Below are 17,858 nucleotides of genomic sequence, written 5' to 3'. Positions count from 1 at the left end.
AGTAGTTCAAGAAGGCAGCTTACCACCGCCTTCTCAAGGACAGTTAGGGATGGGCAATAAATGCTGGCCACATCCCATGAATGAATTTTTTTTAAAATGAGATCAGCTGGTGAATGGAGAACTGGGTATTAGTGGGATGGTCTTTACTGGCCCATATGGTCTTTGCTCACCCTTGGCTTTTCTTGTATTCCTTTACAGTATACCAACACTTGGGCTTTTTGTTGGCACAGCCACATTTAATGATGGGACCTTGTTGAATTCTGTTTGTAGGGGGCACTATCAGCCTATGGCACAGCCACACGCATCCTTCAGGAGAAAGTGCAGGCTGACGTTCCTCCTGAAATCCTCAACAATGTTGGGGCGCTTCACTTCCGACTGGGAAACTTGGGAGAAGCCAAGGTAATTTTCAGACATTTAACTGAGCAGTTTTCCATTTTGCCCCATATCATTTTGATAATTAATCATAATGTAATATATAATTCCACCTTCCTTACCCCTTTTTGGGCCCTTCCTCTTTCCTCTGCTCCCCTCTTCTTGCTCCCCTTCTTCTCTCCTTCCCCTCACATCTGCCCCTCCTTCCCCTCTCCCCTGTCTCTCCTCTCGTGCCTTTGCATCTCCCTCTCCCCCTCCCACTCTCCTGCTTCTAAAGCTCCCACCTACTTCATACTGTAGACCTTGGCCCACTTATCTCAATGCTTTCTATGTTGTGAATACAATTAATTGCCCTTTTGTGGCAGAAATATTTCCTGGCATCACTCGAACGTGCCAAGGCTGAAGCAGAGCACGATGAGCATTACTACAACGCAATCTCAGTCACCACCTCCTATAACTTGGCCAGGCTCTACGAGGCCCTGTGTGAATACCATGAGGCAGAAATATTATACAAGAATGTTTTAAGAGAACATCCAAATTACGTAGACTGTAAGTAAAACCTCTGTCTTGTTTTCTCCTAGGACAGGTGACACTTTACGTATTTGGTTAAGGCTGGGGGTGAATGTCTGGTTTTTAATCCTGGTTGATAAGGTTTTGAATCATGTTCATACAGCGAAATCACATTGCTTGTAGAAAACAGTTGTTTATTTAACTGTCATGTTGATTGTGACCTTGAGACGATGGCAAGTGATTTGAGAAAAAAGGAAGAGAAAGATGACCTGAGGATGTCCCAAAGTCCTTTACAGCCAATGAAGTACTCTTGAACTGCAGTCACCATTGTAATGTAGCAAATCCAGCATCTAATTTGTACCCAGCAAGCTCGCACAAACACCAGTGAGGTAAATAACCTGGTAATCTATGTTTAGTGACATTGGTAGAGGAATAAGAATTGGCCCAGGATGATGGAGAGAACTCCCTTGCACTTCCTTGAATAGTGTCAACTGAATTAATAATCCAGAGAAAAAGAATTCAGATCCCACCATCACTTTGAGAATTTGCATTTAGTTATTTTAAAAATCTGAAAATAACAAAATGGGATCGTTAAAAGTGACCATGAAATTGGCAGGTTGTCAAAAACTCAATTAATTCACCATTGTTCTTTAGGGAAACTACTGTCCTTCCCCACTCTGGGCCTATCCCACACCAGCAGGGTTAACTCTTAACTGCCCTCTGAAGTAGCTTAAGTGAAACACTCAATTATATCAAACCTGCCACTAGCAGTTCAATAAGAAGGCCCACCACCAACTTCTGAAGGTGACAAGAGTTGGACAACAAATGCTGGCCTAGCCAAGCAATACCCACAATCCAAGAATAAACTTTAACCAGCTTGATCGAAGCACTGTTCATGTAGGAAATAGCCTAAGTATCTAAGGACTGGTTGAAATTCTCATGTTAACAAAAATGTATATTTCGTGGCTTGCTTGGCGATTTCACTTTCCAGAATTTGCAAAGAGCTTCTTGGGATTGAGACTAGTGTTCCTGAAATAAGCGTGGAAGCTTCATTTGCAAGTGTCTTGCATGAGTGTTATGAGATCTTTTAAGTTTGGTTTAATGTTTTTCAAAGAACTAGTTTCTTGAAGGGGGTGTACAGTGTTGGGTAAGGATGTATTAATATGTGCTCATAGCATGGTGGCTGATTGTATTTAGCGTTGAAATAATTCTTCCAATTTCTCCTAGCTTTGTAATGTTCACAAGAGCAGCCATGTAGGAGTAACAAAGGGCAGGGGCTCTCTTCCCATTGTGGTCATTCCACAACAAAGATTCCTTCACAAACTCAGACTTCATTGTAGCATAGACCAAACAGAAAATATTTTACACTGTCTTCTTTTCTTTCTGAACAAACTCCACACAGGTTACCTACGCTTGGGCTGCATGGCAAGAGACAAGGGGAATTTTTATGAAGCCTCTGATTGGTTTAAAGAAGCTCTACAAATCAACCAGGTTGGTTCAAGTGAAATTCACAGAGGGGTTTGTAGGCACCTCTACAATTAAACCAAATCTTCTATAACAAAAACAGCAATTTGCATTTATATAGCACGTTCAGTGTAGTAAAATTTCCCAAGATGCTTCACAGGAGCATTATCAAACAAAATGTAACACCAGAGCCTCAAAAGGAGATATTAGGGCAGGTGACCATTAGCTTGGTAAAAGAGGTAGTTTTTAAGGAGAAACTTAAAGGAGGAGAGAGAAGCAGAGAGGTTTCGGGAGAGAATTCCAGAGCTAGCGCCCAGGCAGCTGAAGGCATGGCTGCCAGTGGTGGAACAATGAAAATCAAGAATACACAGAATTGGAGGAACATGGAGATCTCCGAGAGTTGTAAATCTGGAGGAGGTTACAGAGATAGGGAGAGGCGAGGATTATGGAAAGATTTGAAAACAAGGATGAGAATATTAAAACACATTTCATAACCTCACTAACACCATCTACTCCCACAAGTAAAAACACATGCTGGAAATACAGTGGTGTAGATCCTCCATTAAGACTTGCCGGCTGTGGTTCACTTCCAGTATTTTACATTTTTCTTAATGTGTTCTTGGGATACTGATGAGGCAGGATTTATTGCCCATACCTGAATGCCCTGAGGATATTAGGAGTTCACCACATAATGTAAGGTCAATTCCTGAGGAGTAGTACTGAGCCATTTGAGGTTTTACAGCAACCCACCCTGTCACTTTCTCCCTCTCTAAACCCCTCTGCCTCTCTCTCCTCCTTCAAGATCTTCATTAAAACCTACATTTTTGACCAAAATTTTCATCATCAGTCCCAATTACACAGGATTACATACATAGGATATACAGCACAGAAACAGCCCATTTGGCCCAACTGGTCCATGCCAGCATTTATACTCCACTCAAGCCTCCACCTAATTGTATCCGCATAGTCCTCTATCCCCATCTCACTCATATGCTTATTTAGGCTCTTAACTGAATCTATACTATTTGTTTTGATCACTCCATATAGTAGTGAGTTCCATATTCTCATGGATAGTGTTGCTTTCTTTGGCTTGGTGTCAACTTTTATTTGGTAACACTCTTGTCTTGGGATATTTTATTGTGTGAAAGTGGTTATATAAATGCAAGTTGTTGTTGTTCCTGGCGCCAACTCGTCACTTAACAGATTAATTGAATTCACTGGCATGGTGGAATATAACACTAATCCTGTATCATAGCAGCTAGGCTGCTGTACTCAATTTTACATTATACTTTTTCTTCAGTTCTATTACTTTAATGGCTTCCTGACCTTGATTTATACTGTTATCCCTTACCATAAGCTTTTGTACCTCACTATGTTCATGATGCTCTACTTCAGCCTTACATTGAAGTTACAGCATAGAAGCAAGCTGTTCAGCCCAACAAGTCTATGCCAGCGTTTATACTCCATAAGAGCTTCATCTCACCCTACTAGCATACCCCTCTCTTCCTTTCTCTCTCATGTTTATCCAGCTTCCTTTTAATTGTACCAATGCTATTCACCTCAACTACTTCCTGTGGTAGAGAGTTCCAAATTCTCACCACTGTCTACGTAAAGAAATTTTTGCTGAATTTAGTAATGGATTAGTGACTATTTTATATTTTTGGCACTTGTTTTGGTCTTCCCCACATACCTTCTCTATGTCTATTTTATGAAACCCCTTTCTAAGTTTTCACATTTATTATAGACAGGGATTGCCAGTCAAGATTTCCTTATACCCTGAGCCTTACCCAGTTGTATATGACTCACATTAAATTTTCACGCTGATCTCTTATAACTACTTTCAGCCCATATCACTCTGCTTTATTCTAGCCTTGCAGTTTCCAAAAAGCACTTAACGTGGTGTCACGAGTCAGAATATTCGAAAGTGGAAGCCGTACTGTTGTCCATACTGTACTAAGAGAGACCTGCCACATAATCACCCTGTAGTTGGACCAAGGTTAAATGTTTTGAGTGTCCTTCCTTCAGCACCTTCCAATGTCTCCGTACAGTGACTATCTGTAAATTTGCTGCAGTTCAGCAAATGCTTGCTCCAATTATTCCTTACTTAATTTGCTGACACCACACGTAGACCAGCATGCAAACACAGGCATGCACACACGCTCCCACCTGTACAGTAAAGTTGGACAGCACGTGGGCGTGCACAGGCTCATGCACGCTTTCCAACCTAGTTGGAAGGGTTGATCACTTACATATTTGAATTGGGCTACATCGTTTGTTTCTCTCTGACTCCTCCCTAATAATGAAGATTCCATCTGAAACTTGAGCTGCAGCTATGAAGGAAACATGCTCAGAGATGCTTAGTCATAAACAACTCCTCAAAACAACATTTTTAAGGTAATCATTTTTCTTAATGTCGTCCGCAGGATCATCCAGACGCATGGTCACTGATTGGGAATCTTCACTTGGCTAAACAGGAATGGGGACCAGGACAGAAGAAGTTTGAACGAATCTTGAAACAACCATCGACTCAGAATGACACCTATTCCATGTTGGCCTTGGGTAATGTTTGGCTTCAGACTTTGCACCAGCCAACCAGAGACAGAGAAAAGGTAAGAAATAATTTGCATTTATATCATGCCTTTTGCAACCTCAAGGCGTCTCAATGCATTTTACAGCCAATGAAGGCCTTTTTAAGTGGTGTCACTGTGGTGATGTGGGAACCATGGTAGATAATTTGCGCTCAGAGTGACCCCAGAAACAATACTTAAATGAGTAGTTGGGTAAACTGATTTAGTGATATAGTTTGGCAGGATAAAAATTGGCCAGGACACTGGAGTGATCTCTCCTGCCCTTCTTTAAAATAATGCCATGGGATCTTTTATGTCTACCCTAAGAGGGCAGATGCAGCCTTGTTTTAATGTTTCATCTAAAAGGTGGCATACCCAGCAGTGGAAAGCTCCCTCCATACTGACACTGCAAGATTTGGCCAAGATTATGTGCTTAAAACTTGAATCCAGAGCCTCCTGAGCCACAGGAAGTTTTATTCATGTAACGAAATGGATAAAAAGGCTCCATTTCTCTGTGAGCATAGAAGATCTGCTGATATATGTTAAACATTGGATATGAGCTTGCTCTTCCTGTCTGTCTTTAGAGGTCATACACATTCCAAAGCAAATACCTGTGAGATACTTTGGGTTGAGGGGAGGTGGAGGTTGCAAATATGTAAAAAAATAAAGACTGTCAATTGGAAAGTATAGAAAATCTTTCAAGAGCACCAGAGCCACAATACCTGCATGCTCCTAATTGACTTTTCCACAAACAAACCAGGGTTCTGATCTCAAGTCTGAATTGCAACCTACCTATGAAACAACATATTCAGTATTCATTTAATATCAGTTAGATTCTGTAGCACACCCATCATCTCAGCAGCAGAATAATGCACTTTGTGTTACACAATATGTTGTTCTTGCTCTTATAAACAGCACATTCTTTGTCTTTCTGTGAAAAACCCCATGGTATATTCACTAGTAAAATGGTTTAAAGAAAAACTGTATCTAGCATTCATTTGTTGTCTGTCACAGTCAGATTATGTCACTGTTAAGCAAAAAGAAAGTAATATTAAATATGTAAGAAAATTCTCCTGAACAAAACACACTGGTCAAAATGTCTGCACCCTCAGTGTTTATTGCAATGTTATGTAAATGATAGACAAAAAAGAGACACTAATCTGTGTTACAAGCTGAATAGCAATTGAACTCACCCAGTAATTGTTTAACAACAGTTAGCCTTTGTGGGCTTTAAATTTACAGTTGTCATCATTGTCATCGAATCCCTCCTTGGCCTAGCCACTCCTTTGTAAATTCCTTCTGCCCTACATACTTCCTAGATCTCTGGCTTCCTCCAATTCTAGGCAATTACGCACCCTGAATTTTAATTGCCCAGCCATTAGTGACTGTGTCTTCAGCTGCCTAGACACTAAGGTTAGCTCGGTTGGCTGGACTTGAGTCCACACCTGCTTTGTCACTCACCAATCGCCACATGACTTGTGGCAGATAGATGATGGATGACAGATGATAGAAAAATGATGAACTGGTTTGTGATGCAGAGTAATGTCAACAGTGCTGGTTCAATTCTTGTACCAGCTGAGGTCATCTATGAAGACTCTGCCTTCTCAACCTCGCCTGAGGTGCAGTGACCCTCAAGTTAAACTCACCACCAGTCGTCTCTCTCTAATGAGAGAGTAGCCTATGGTCCTCTGGGACTACGGTGACTTTCACTTCACTTTTGAATTTCCTCCCTAAATCTCTATACCTCTTCCTCCCCCATAAAACCTATCTCCTCACAATCATCTGCTCAAAAAAAATTAGGGATGGACAATAAATGCCGGCTTTGCCAGTGATGCCACACCCCATGAATGAATAAAGAAAAGGCTTTTTGTCATCTATCCTAATTTCTTCTCACATGATTCTGTATTGAATTCTATTTGGTCCTTACTCATCCTTAGAAGCAAAGATAACTATGTTCACCATTTGGGGTGTTTGGTAGGGTTCCGGGGGTACGTAGGTGACTGTCAAGGCCGATCAGTGTCCAGATGGTTCTGCTGCAAAAGGACAGGATACGGCAGACAATTGAATTTTGGGTGAGTTGCTGGCTTGGGCTTTCCTCTCCTTGCATTTTCTCTCTACCTCTGATATGCATTTGCTTTTGAAGGAGGCCATACCGTTTTTTATTTGGTTGGGCCAGTTGCAGCGATCCTGGGTGAGCTTCTCCCAGCCCTCCCAGAAGCCAATATCAAAACTCCTAAGTGAAGCCTTCAGACTATCTTTGTAGTGCTTTCTTTGACCGTCATGAGGGCACACCCCAGACTCAAGCTCTCAATGGAAGATTTGTTTTTGGTAAGAGTGAGTGTCAGGCATTCTGGCTACATGACAGCTCAACTCAGTTTTGACTGTGATATGGTTGCTTGGCATGTCAACTGAGGTGAGCACCTCAATGTCTGGTATTTTGTCCTGCCTTCTGATCTTCAGAAGCTCACGCAATAGTGGTTGACCTTCTTGGCATGACCCTAGTACGTAGTCCAAGTCTTGTATGTGTAGAGCAGAATGGGCAGGACTATTGCTGTATATACTTTCAACCTGCTGAAGGCAACACTTGCTTTGGCAGTTTTTGCATTTTTCTTGATGTCAGTAGAGATAGCACGAGAGAGTGTACTGCTGCGATAAGTGAACTTATCCACTGCTGATAGGTTGTGGTCGTGCACTGAAACCTTGGGCTTGAGATCGGGCTTTCCTGAAGCAGGCTGATTCATTACCTCAGTTTTCTTCATACTATGTTGCATGTCCAGCTCTGAACCGGCAGCTAGTGCACTGTCATTGGAAAACAGGAAATCACAAAGTATGTCTTTGAAGACCTTGGTCTTTGTCTGGAATTGTCTCGGATTGCGCTGCTTCCCATCCGTGTGATATCTGATTGCAATGCCAGGATCATCATCATGGAGGTCTCCGAAGAGCTTGGCAGAGAAAAACATGCAGAAGAGGATTAATGCTAGCCCACATCCCTGTTTAACTCTATTAGTGTCTGGGAATGGGCCAGAAGACACTCCGTCATCCAGAACGCACATGCTGTCATGAAACAGTGAGACCATAGTGATGAATTTCTCAGGGCAGACAAATTTCTCCATTACCTTCCAAAGGCCATCACGGCTGACTGTATCAGAAGCTTTGGTCAGGTCAACAAACGTGCTGTAGAGGGCCACTTCCTGTTCTAGGCATTTCTCCTGGAGTTGCCTAACTGCAAACACTGTGTTAATGGTTCCTCGACCTTTTCTGACAGCAGATCCTGGTTGAGATGTTGCACTAATCAGTGCAGAAGAATTCTGGTGAAGATTTTGCCAGTGATGGACAAGAGTGAGATTTGTCTATGCTTGGTAAAAGATTGGAGAGTTCCTTTTCATTTGCACAGTGGACAATGGAAGCGTCTTTGTATTTTTGTGGGATGGTTCCTTCCTCCCACACAGGTGAAAGTGTTCTATAAGCTTCTTGACCAGGCATTGACGTCCAGCATCGTAGAGTTCAGCTGGTTAGCTGATTTGTCATCAAGGTAAACCCTGTAGAGGTGATGTTTCTCTTCCAGTAGTTTCTGGATTACCTCATTGTTTTTATCAACCCAATCTTGATGATTCTGTGAGGTAGGGCCAAAGGCCTCTAGAGCAGTGGAATACTCTATACCCCTGAAGATTGCACGGTCATCCTCAGAGCTTTCACTGTCCATTTTCGTTGTACACAGGCAACTCTTGAATTTCTCTGAGAGACTTTCCTTTGTGACTGCCTTTTGAGCCTTGCAACATTGAGACACTTCTGAACCTCGGGGGATAGATCTTGATGTTTAATTTTGAAATGGTAAGATGGTGGTAAGTCCAGCAGTAAGCGTCACACATGGCTTTCATTACACGCACATCTTTCCTGTCTGTCTGCCTGGTGATGACATAGTCGATTAGATATCAATGCATAGAACATTGTTGCAATTAGGGAAGTGGAAAATTGCTTTGGTAATTGCGAGCTTATGCTTAGCATGCATCCTCAGCAAGAGGAAACCATTGCTGTTACGACTGCAAACTCTGTTTTTTCTGATGACCCCTTCTTATGCTGGGTGATCTGCACCAACTCTTACATTGAAGTCACCAAGAATAATCAGCTTGTCTGACTTTGGAACAGCAGCAATCAAGGAGTTAAGGTCACCATAGAATTTACACTCAACTTCAGCATGGTAGGGGCATACAAACTGATGAGAGTTGCTTGCCTGTTGCCGTGCAGGGTAAGTTTTAGCACCAGGCGATCATTAAACACCCTTGGAAATCGACTTACTAATGAGATGGTTCATGACAGCAAACCCTACAGCAGTTTTGCGCCACTTTTTCCATGGCTGCTCCAAAAAAAGTGTAACCTGCATCAATTTCCTTGAACTGGCCCTCCTCAGGTTAATGAGTCTCGCTGAGGGCAGCGATCTGGTTGTTGTACCTAGTCAGCTTTCTACTGACGAGTAGTTCTTCTCTCAAGTTTCCGACTATGGCTTTTGCCATGAGGGTGCACACATTCCATGTGCCAGTGGAGCCCATTGTCACCGTTACTTTCTTTTTTGAGATTGACTTATGACCATGTTGAAGGGCTCCTGTCAGCTGCAGCCTGCTGACCAGGGCGTTGAAGCAGACAATGTTTAGGGCACCTTCTCTTAACCAATCCTCATGCAAGGGAGATGAATAATGTGGTCCTAAAACAGCTGTTCAGTTGCTCAGAGGGTTGCCAAGTTCCATTTCTGTTTCCTTCCAGTGAAAAACAACCCTATTGCCTGAGTTGCCTGTGTGCAGGTTTATGGCTATAGTCCCAATGAGTCCACACCTGCTATGTCACTCACCAATCCCCTCATGACTTGTGGCAGATAGATGATGGATGACAGATGATAGAAAAATGATGAACATGACTTGTGCATGAATTGGATTATACTGAGGGAGAGTTGCATATCATCGGCTTCACTCTGTCATCCTCAACTATCTTGAGCCAGTGGCAAAACGTGTCTAGATGGCTGGAGATAGATCTGGGTGCAATGGGTGACCAGCATGGCATCTGTGTCTTTTAGAGCTCTTGAGTTCCACAACATGTTGCTGACCTGTCTTCAAGACCATTGGACCTTAGATGGGTCTCATGTGCTCAGTTTGCCAGAATTAGCCTTTGAATGCCAGAGTAGACAAATCCATAATTCGCCAAGGGCAGGAGACGCGACAGCTCTCCTCACTTGGTTTGACCTGCCCATCAAAGTGGTTTATTGGGTTGTGGCCTCTATCACATGCTAACAACTACTTGAAGCCATTGGTGAGAATTGTGTGAAGTTGAGGACCACTACAGGATGAGCCACCCCAAAGAGTGTGGTGAGCCTGCCTGTGAGAGGTGCTACCCCTCCCTTAGACCCCTTACATCCCAATTCTGTCTGGTAATGCTACTATGAAGCTCCTTGGAATATTTTGTTGCATTAAAGGCACTATACGCATCAGTCAATGCCCTGTGGTGTGAGTAGGTGAGAGTAACTACTCTTGACATCAAGCATTTGACTGAGTGTGGCATCAAGAAGCCCTGAAGTCAATAGGAATCAGAGGGAAACTCTGCAATGGTTGGAGTTGTACCTAGCAAAAAGGAAGATGGTTATGATTGTTGCAAGCCAATCATTTCAGTCCCAGGACATCGTTGTCAAAATTCCTCAGGGTAGAGTCCTCGGCCCAACCATCTTCAGCTGCTTCATCAATGACCTTCCTTCATAAGGTCAGAAGTGGGGATGTTTGCTGATGATTGCACAATGGTCAGTACCATTTGCAGCTCCTCAACTACTGGAGCAGTTCATGCCCATATGAAGCAGGACCTGGACAGCATTCAGTCTTAGGGTGATAAGTGGCAAGTAACATTTGTGCCACACAAGTGCCAAGCAATGACCATCTCCAGCAAGATAGAATCTAATCATCTCCCCTTGACATTCAATGGCATTACCACCACTAAATCCCCCACTATCAACATCTGGGGTTTACCATTGACCAAAAACTGTACTGGACCAGCCATATAAAAAAATGTGGCTACAAAAGAAAGAGAGGCTGCAAATTCTGAAGCAAGTAGCTTACCACCTGGCTCCTCAAAGCTTGTTTTTCATCTACAAGGCACAAGTCAGGAAAATGATGGAACAATCTTCATTTGCCTGGATGAGTGCAGCTCCGACAACATTCAAGAAGCTCAACACCATCCAAGACAAAGATTGCCCACTTGAACGGCATTCCATCCATCAATTTAAACATTCATTCCCTCCAATACTGACGCACAGTGGCAGCAATGTGCACTATATACATGATTTGCTGCTGCAATGCAATGCACCAAAGCTCCATCAAGCTTCCAAATCCCTGACCTTTACCACCTAGAAGGACAAGGGCAGCAGCAGCATGGGAGCATCACTAACTGCAAGTTCTCTTCGCACACCTTCCTGACTTTCAGCTATATTGCTGTTCCTTCACTGTCACAGAATCAAAATCCTGGAATTCCTTCAAAACGGTACTGTGGTTATATGGTTATATTGGCACCAGATGGACTGCAGTGGTTCAAGATGGTGGCTTCTCAGGGGCACTTAGGGATAGGCAACAAACGCTTGTCTTGCCCACATCCCATGAAAGAGTAAAAAAAACATATAAATGCCGGTTGTTAAACTAACATTTTAGCATCAAAATAATATGTTGTGTGTGAATATGATATAAGGCTTTTGTTCAAAATAGTATAATGTCTGACTTGCTATTAGAAATACCACAGGGCATTGACTGATGCATATAATTTAAAATATTGCATGAGCTCAACCCTTCCAAACATTGTAGAGGTGCAAAGAAATCTAAGACAGTCATTCTCTGTTGCATTCTTATGATCCGGACTTAAATGCAACAAACCCCTATAATTTACCATGTGGGATTAGGTAGGTAGGTCAGGTGGTTCTCACGTGTCAGTGCAGACTCGGTGGGCCAAAGGGCCTCTTCTGCACTGTGTGATTCTGAGATCATGAGCAACTAAATTTCTTCAGTGAGACTGTTCAGACCACTTTGCCAGGGACGATAGGGGAGGGGAGGGCTCAGTAAGCCCCACACTGTCTAAGCTGAGTTCCACAGTCTATATACAATGTAGCAAGTGGTGAGTGGTGCATGACAATGCCTGTAAAGTTTTAAATCCACAGTAGATTGATTAATTCACTGCCTTAGGGTTCTATATAAATGCAGTTGATGTTGAACTGGAGAGTAAACTACTTCTTTTGCTGTACCTAAGTGACATGAAACATAACATTTATTCATTATTTGCCTGTTTTTCCACTTACTAGGAGAAACGTCACCAGGACCGAGCACTGGCAATCTACAAACAAGTACTTAGGAATGATCCCAAGAATTTGTATGCTGCTAACGGCATAGGTAGATGCTGCCTGTTGTTTTAACAGAGAGAGGGAGTGGGGGAAGGTGGTGACTGTGTATTTCTGCATTCTAATTTGGGGCCCGATGTTTTCCATCCCTGGATTTTGAAATAATTAGATGAAAACATAGTTAGGGTATCTACAATCTTTCCAAGTTCTCTTGATTTGGCAACCATTGTTCAGATTGGAAAATTGTGCCTGACACTTCCCTATTTAAGAAAGGTGACAGAGGGTATTAGAGACCAGTTAGCCTAATATCTGCTATTGGGTATTTGCTAGAGTCTATAATAAAGGACAGGGTGACTGAACACCATGGAAATTTTCAGCTGATCAGAGCAAGCCATGGATTTGTCAAGGATCAGTCATGCCTGACAAACCTGATTGATTTTTTTTGAAGAGGTGACTAAAGTAATGATCAGAATGTCTATTAATGTTATTTATATGGACTTGCTGAAGGCATTCAATAAGGTTCCTCTTTTTTTATACTTTCATGGGATTTGAGCATCGCTGGCAAGGCCAGCATTTGATGCTCATCCCTAAATGCCCTCATAACAAACCATTGGCCAGAGTTGAAATTCATGGAATTGAAGATAAATTATTGACCTGGTTAGGAAATTGGCTGAACGGTAAATGATAGTACGGATAATCTACAGGTTCTTAATTAGGAGGATGTAGCAAATGGTGCCCTGCAAGTATTTGTTGGAATCTCAACTATCACCGTATTTATTAATGACTTAGATGATGCGTCAGAATGTCACATATCCAAATTTGCTGATGAGACAAAGGTAGTAATTTAAGCAGTTTAGATGGAAACACGGAAACTTGCAGGTGATGGTGTTCCCATACATCTGCTACCTTTGTTCTTCTAGGCGCTAAACGTTCCAGGTTTGCAAGGAAGCTGTCAAAGGAAGCTTGGCAGGTTGCTGCAGTGAATCTTGTACATGCTTTTGCACTCTATGCCTCTCTTAATAAAATCCAAGATCTCATATGCTTTATCAATAGCTTTGTTAACCTGTGAACAGTGCAACAGTGACTTGAAAATGTTCTTAACATCCTATTTCATAAAAGGTGCTGTATTGGCGCACAAAGGATATGTTCGTGAGGCTCGTGATGTGTTTGCCCAGGTGAGGGAGGCTACAGCAGAAATAAGTGACGTCTGGCTAAACTTGGCACATATCTACGTGGAGCAGAAACAGTACATAAGTGCCGTCCAGATGGTAAGTATCAAACATGTATTTTATATAAACTTTATAACTGTTCATTTAGATATTTTCGATAGCGTTTTTATTAATTCGGATGAATGTCAAACTGGAGACTAAACTGACATTGAGCACAGGTCAGTTAAAGAGCAATTACATGTTCCAGATAAAATGTTTGCATCTTAATATGTTTCTGTATGCTAATTTTTAATTATGTAACAATTTATCATAACAAAAACCAAAGTCAGATGATCTTGTAGCTATGAAGTTATGCTGTAAACCTCAATGATTCAGTACTGAGGGAGTGCAACTTCCCAATCTGCCTAATCTTGTGGAAGTTAAAAAGCTCATTGAAATTGTTCAAAGCACCGAGAAAATTCTCTGGCCTTGGGCTTAAACATGCACTATTATCTTGCCTACCTGACAAGGTATCTTCCATAGGGTTTTGATAACTCTTTGTTTACCCCACTAATAGAAACCAAGCTTGATGTCAATACTTTCAAATGGTGAGTCTCCCTCAGTGTGACTCAACTTCCCCCCCTCTTTCTTTATGACCCTCTTTAAAACCTACTGGTGACCAAACATTTAGTCACCTGTGCTCATATTTCAAGCTTTGCATCAGTGTCAATTTTTGTTTGATTTTGCTTCCGTGAAGCACTTTTTTTGACATTAAAGGCATTGTTACAAGTTGTCCTTGAGTGATCTGATGGATTTGAGTCACTCCCTTTGTACCTAGGTTCTGTTAAAAGGCAAACCAAGCCAGTCAGTTAGAGAAGTGTTTGTAAAACTTTGACACAGATTTATGAATAAGTTTTCATGGTCATGTTCTGATGTTAGTGTTTACTTCATTCTGCATTAGATGTACTAACTGCATTACATGCTGAAATGTTGAAATACTGAAGTCACATTGATAATTTTATACAAATGCATTGTTCCACAGTCTGGAACATAATAAAAGCAAAACTAATGTTTCTACCCACTTGATGTCTAATAATTCCACCCATTTGAAGTGGCCTAGAAGTATTTGCATCCATAACATCATAAAAAGTGTTATAATTACATGATTCCTTGTCACACAAAAAAATTCAGACCTTTATTTTTCTTCAGCCACTAATTTTAAGACCTTGTTCCCTTTGGTCACTCTCACCCCTGAGTTTAAAAAAATACCTCTTTTACATATGACTGATTCTGTATTTTTAATCCAACCTAAACTGGATAAATGAATTGAAGCCTTGAAAGAAGTCACAAGCTCTATGCCTGGACTTTGCTGAGTTTACTCAACTGTGGTAGCAGGTTGGGCCATGCAATTGGCCTCAGTGCCTGTGTTAGTGAGGGGAAAGTGTAACCAAGGTATCCTTAACCCTAATGGCTATTCATTGATGCTATTGTAAAGTATATATGAATATCTGCAATCAAGGGTGACTGTGATCCTCTGGAATCTGGTAGCAACAGTTTCTGTCTGAGCTGGCGTACACTGACAACTTTGACAAAGTAGCAGAAAGTTTCTGTAGAACTGTACCCAGTGATTTCAGAAAAGAAAGGAGAAAATTAAAATAATTGGCAAAGAACTAAGGGGCGATGAGAATAATTTTACGCCACTTCCTTTCTTTAGAGGCTAATATAGATGTAAAGCAATGTCTATAATTATACATACAGGTGGTTAGGCCAGATATTATGTCAGGAGTAGCACAATGAGTTATAATGGTTTGGAATGCACTGCCCTAAAGGTTGGTGGAACCAGATTCAATAATTTCCAAAGGGAAATAACATGAAAAAGGAAAATATTGTAGGGCTATGGGGAAAGGGAAGGGGGGAGTGCTACTAATTTTATAGCTCTTTGAAAGAGCTGGTAAAGGCTTGGTCCAACTGTGGATAGAAGAGATGAAATCCAGAGTTGGGGTGAGAGAGAGACTACCCTTGACATCAAGACAGCATTTGACCAAGTGTGGCATCAAGGAGCCTTAGCATAATTGAAGTCAATAGGAATCAGTGAGAAAACTGTCATGCCTAGCAAAAAGGAAGATGATTGTAGTTGTTGAAAACCAATCATTTCAGCTGCAGGACATTGCTGTAGGAGTTCCTTAGGACACTGTCCTACATCCAACTATCTTCAGCTGCCTTATCAATGACCTTTCCTCCATTATAATTTTGGAAGTGGGGATGTTCGCTGATGATTGCAAAATGTTCCATACCATTCATGACTCCTCAGATACTGAAGCAATTTGTATCCATATGCAGCAAAACCTGGACAACATTTAGGCTTCAGCTAAGAAGTGGCAAGTAACATTTGTGCCACACAAGTGCAATGATCATCTCCAGCAAGAGAGAATCTAACCATCTTCCCTTGACATTCAACAGCCTTGCCATTACTGAAATCCCCATCATCAACATCCTTGGGGGTTAACATTGACCAGAAACTTAACTGGACTCAGTCACATAAATACTGATTACAAGAGCAGGTCAGAGGCTGGAAATTCTGCTTGGAGTAACTCACCCCTTGATTCTCCAAAACCTTTCCACGATCTACAAGGCACAAGTCAAGAGTGTGATGAAATACCCCACACTTGCCTGGATGAGTGCACCTCAACAATACTCAAGAAGCCTGACACCATCCAGGACAAAGCAGCCCGTTAGAATAGCACTCCATCTATCAACTTTAACGTTCACTCCCTCCACCGCTGGTGCACAGTTGCAACAATTTGTATCATATAGAAGATGCACTGCAGTAAGTCTCCAAGGTTCCTTTGACAGCATCTTACAGATCTGCATCCATTACCACCTAGAAGATCAAGGGCAGCGGGCGTATTTGAACACCACCACCTGCAAGTTTCCCTTCAAGCTACACACCACCCTAACTTGGAACTATATCGCCATTTTCTTCAATTTCACTGGGTCAAAAATCCTGGAATTTCCTTCCTAACAGCACTGTGGGTGTACCTGCAGCAGTTCAAGGAGGCTGTTCACCACCACTTTCGTAAGAGCAGTTTGGGATGGGCAACAAGCGATAGTCGCATTCCATTAAAGAAGGAAAAAGTTAGTCAAATGGCCTCTTTCTGTGATGCAGGATTGTACACAGAAAATTATACATCCCCTCAAAGGGGAGGTGAGAATTTGGTTTGGAAATGCCTGCTGCCTTTGAAAGTTGCATGTTCTTAAATGAGAGGCGATTTCCAATTCCCCAAGTGTTTGTTAAATGGAATTTTCACATGCTGTGAGCCTTTGAAGTTATACTGGCCACTGCTGGTTGGCGATGAGATTGAGAGAGATCTCTATCCTTTACAGCAAAATGCTCTCAGGTACCATGCCCTAAGAGGGCATTGGTGACAACAGACTTCCATGTGTTGGTCTGTAATTATTCTTGGTGAGCTACTACAGTGGTGTGCCATTTCATTCTGCAGGCTCTGGCTGACCAGGAGACTCTCCCACTCTCACCCCTGCCATAGGTGTATTGGATGGCATATTGGTGGGGTTCAAATCCCACTCTACTCTACCTAATTAATCTCACCTCAGATAGCACTCAGTGTTCTATCAGAGTGATGTTTTCCAGGTCAGGCTTCTGGTCTTTCTTGGTAAAAAGCCCAAATTGCGGATTTTTTGTTTGTATTAAAGATTCACTGAGCTGGGAAATGCAATGGGATATGGTGCAAATTCACTTCCTTTTGGACTTTTAGAGCCAACAGGGAAACAGAGCATCTTAAAACCCACCAGCCTGTGTGAAATTGACGGAAAGAAAAAACTTGCATTTTGATAGTGCCTTTCTTGACCTCGGGAGGCCCCAAAGCACTTACAACCAATTAAGTACTTCTGAAGTGTGGTCACTGTTGTAATGTAAGATTGGACCCCAAATTCCAGAAGAGAGAGGGTGGGGGTTTGTTACAACTAATGTGTGCTTTTGTTTCCATTAGTATGAGAATTGCTTGAAGAAGTTTTACAAACACCAGAGCACAGAGGTACTGCTCTTCTTAGCAAGAGCTTACTTCAAGTGTGGAAAGCTTCAGGATTGCAAACAGACTTTGCTGAAGGTAATTTTTGTTTTCATTTAGAAAAATCTAATTGAAAGGTTAAGGCTTTTGGTACATAACACCCATCATAGAGTCTACAGTAGTGTGGTGGTTTTGGTCCTGTTAGTATTATAGGAAGACATCCGAGCATTTCAGTGCATATAAAGAATTATGTAATATTTACAGCACAGAGCAGGCCCTTCAGCCCAACTAGCCTGTGCTAGTTTTTATTCTGTACACGAGCCTCCACCTACCCATTCATATAACCTGCTATTTCTTTCTCCCTCTTGTATTTATCCAGCTTCCCCTCAAATGCATCTGTGCTATTTCTCTCAACCCC

General features: G+C 41.9%; 1 protein-coding gene across 1 annotated transcript in view; it reads left to right on the top strand.

Annotated features, from left to right (window-relative positions):
* ctr9 (CTR9 homolog, Paf1/RNA polymerase II complex component) overlaps positions 1-17,858 on the top strand; it is a 58,498-nt gene that overhangs the window by 19,795 nt on the left and 20,845 nt on the right. Inside the window, exons 11-17 of the mRNA XM_041197784.1 lie at positions 271-399; positions 738-921; positions 2,285-2,373; positions 4,770-4,955; positions 12,232-12,319; positions 13,387-13,535; positions 17,423-17,539. Of these exons, the coding sequence (XP_041053718.1) occupies positions 271-399; positions 738-921; positions 2,285-2,373; positions 4,770-4,955; positions 12,232-12,319; positions 13,387-13,535; positions 17,423-17,539 (942 nt within the window). The remainder of the gene's footprint in view (positions 1-270; positions 400-737; positions 922-2,284; positions 2,374-4,769; positions 4,956-12,231; positions 12,320-13,386; positions 13,536-17,422; positions 17,540-17,858) is intronic.

This window comes from Carcharodon carcharias, chromosome 10 (assembly GCF_017639515.1).
Source record: "Carcharodon carcharias isolate sCarCar2 chromosome 10, sCarCar2.pri, whole genome shotgun sequence".
Classification (NCBI taxonomy): Eukaryota; Metazoa; Chordata; class Chondrichthyes; order Lamniformes; family Lamnidae; genus Carcharodon; species Carcharodon carcharias.
The sequence above is the reverse complement of the archived record's forward strand: the minus strand, read 5'-3'. Positions and strand labels throughout refer to the sequence as shown.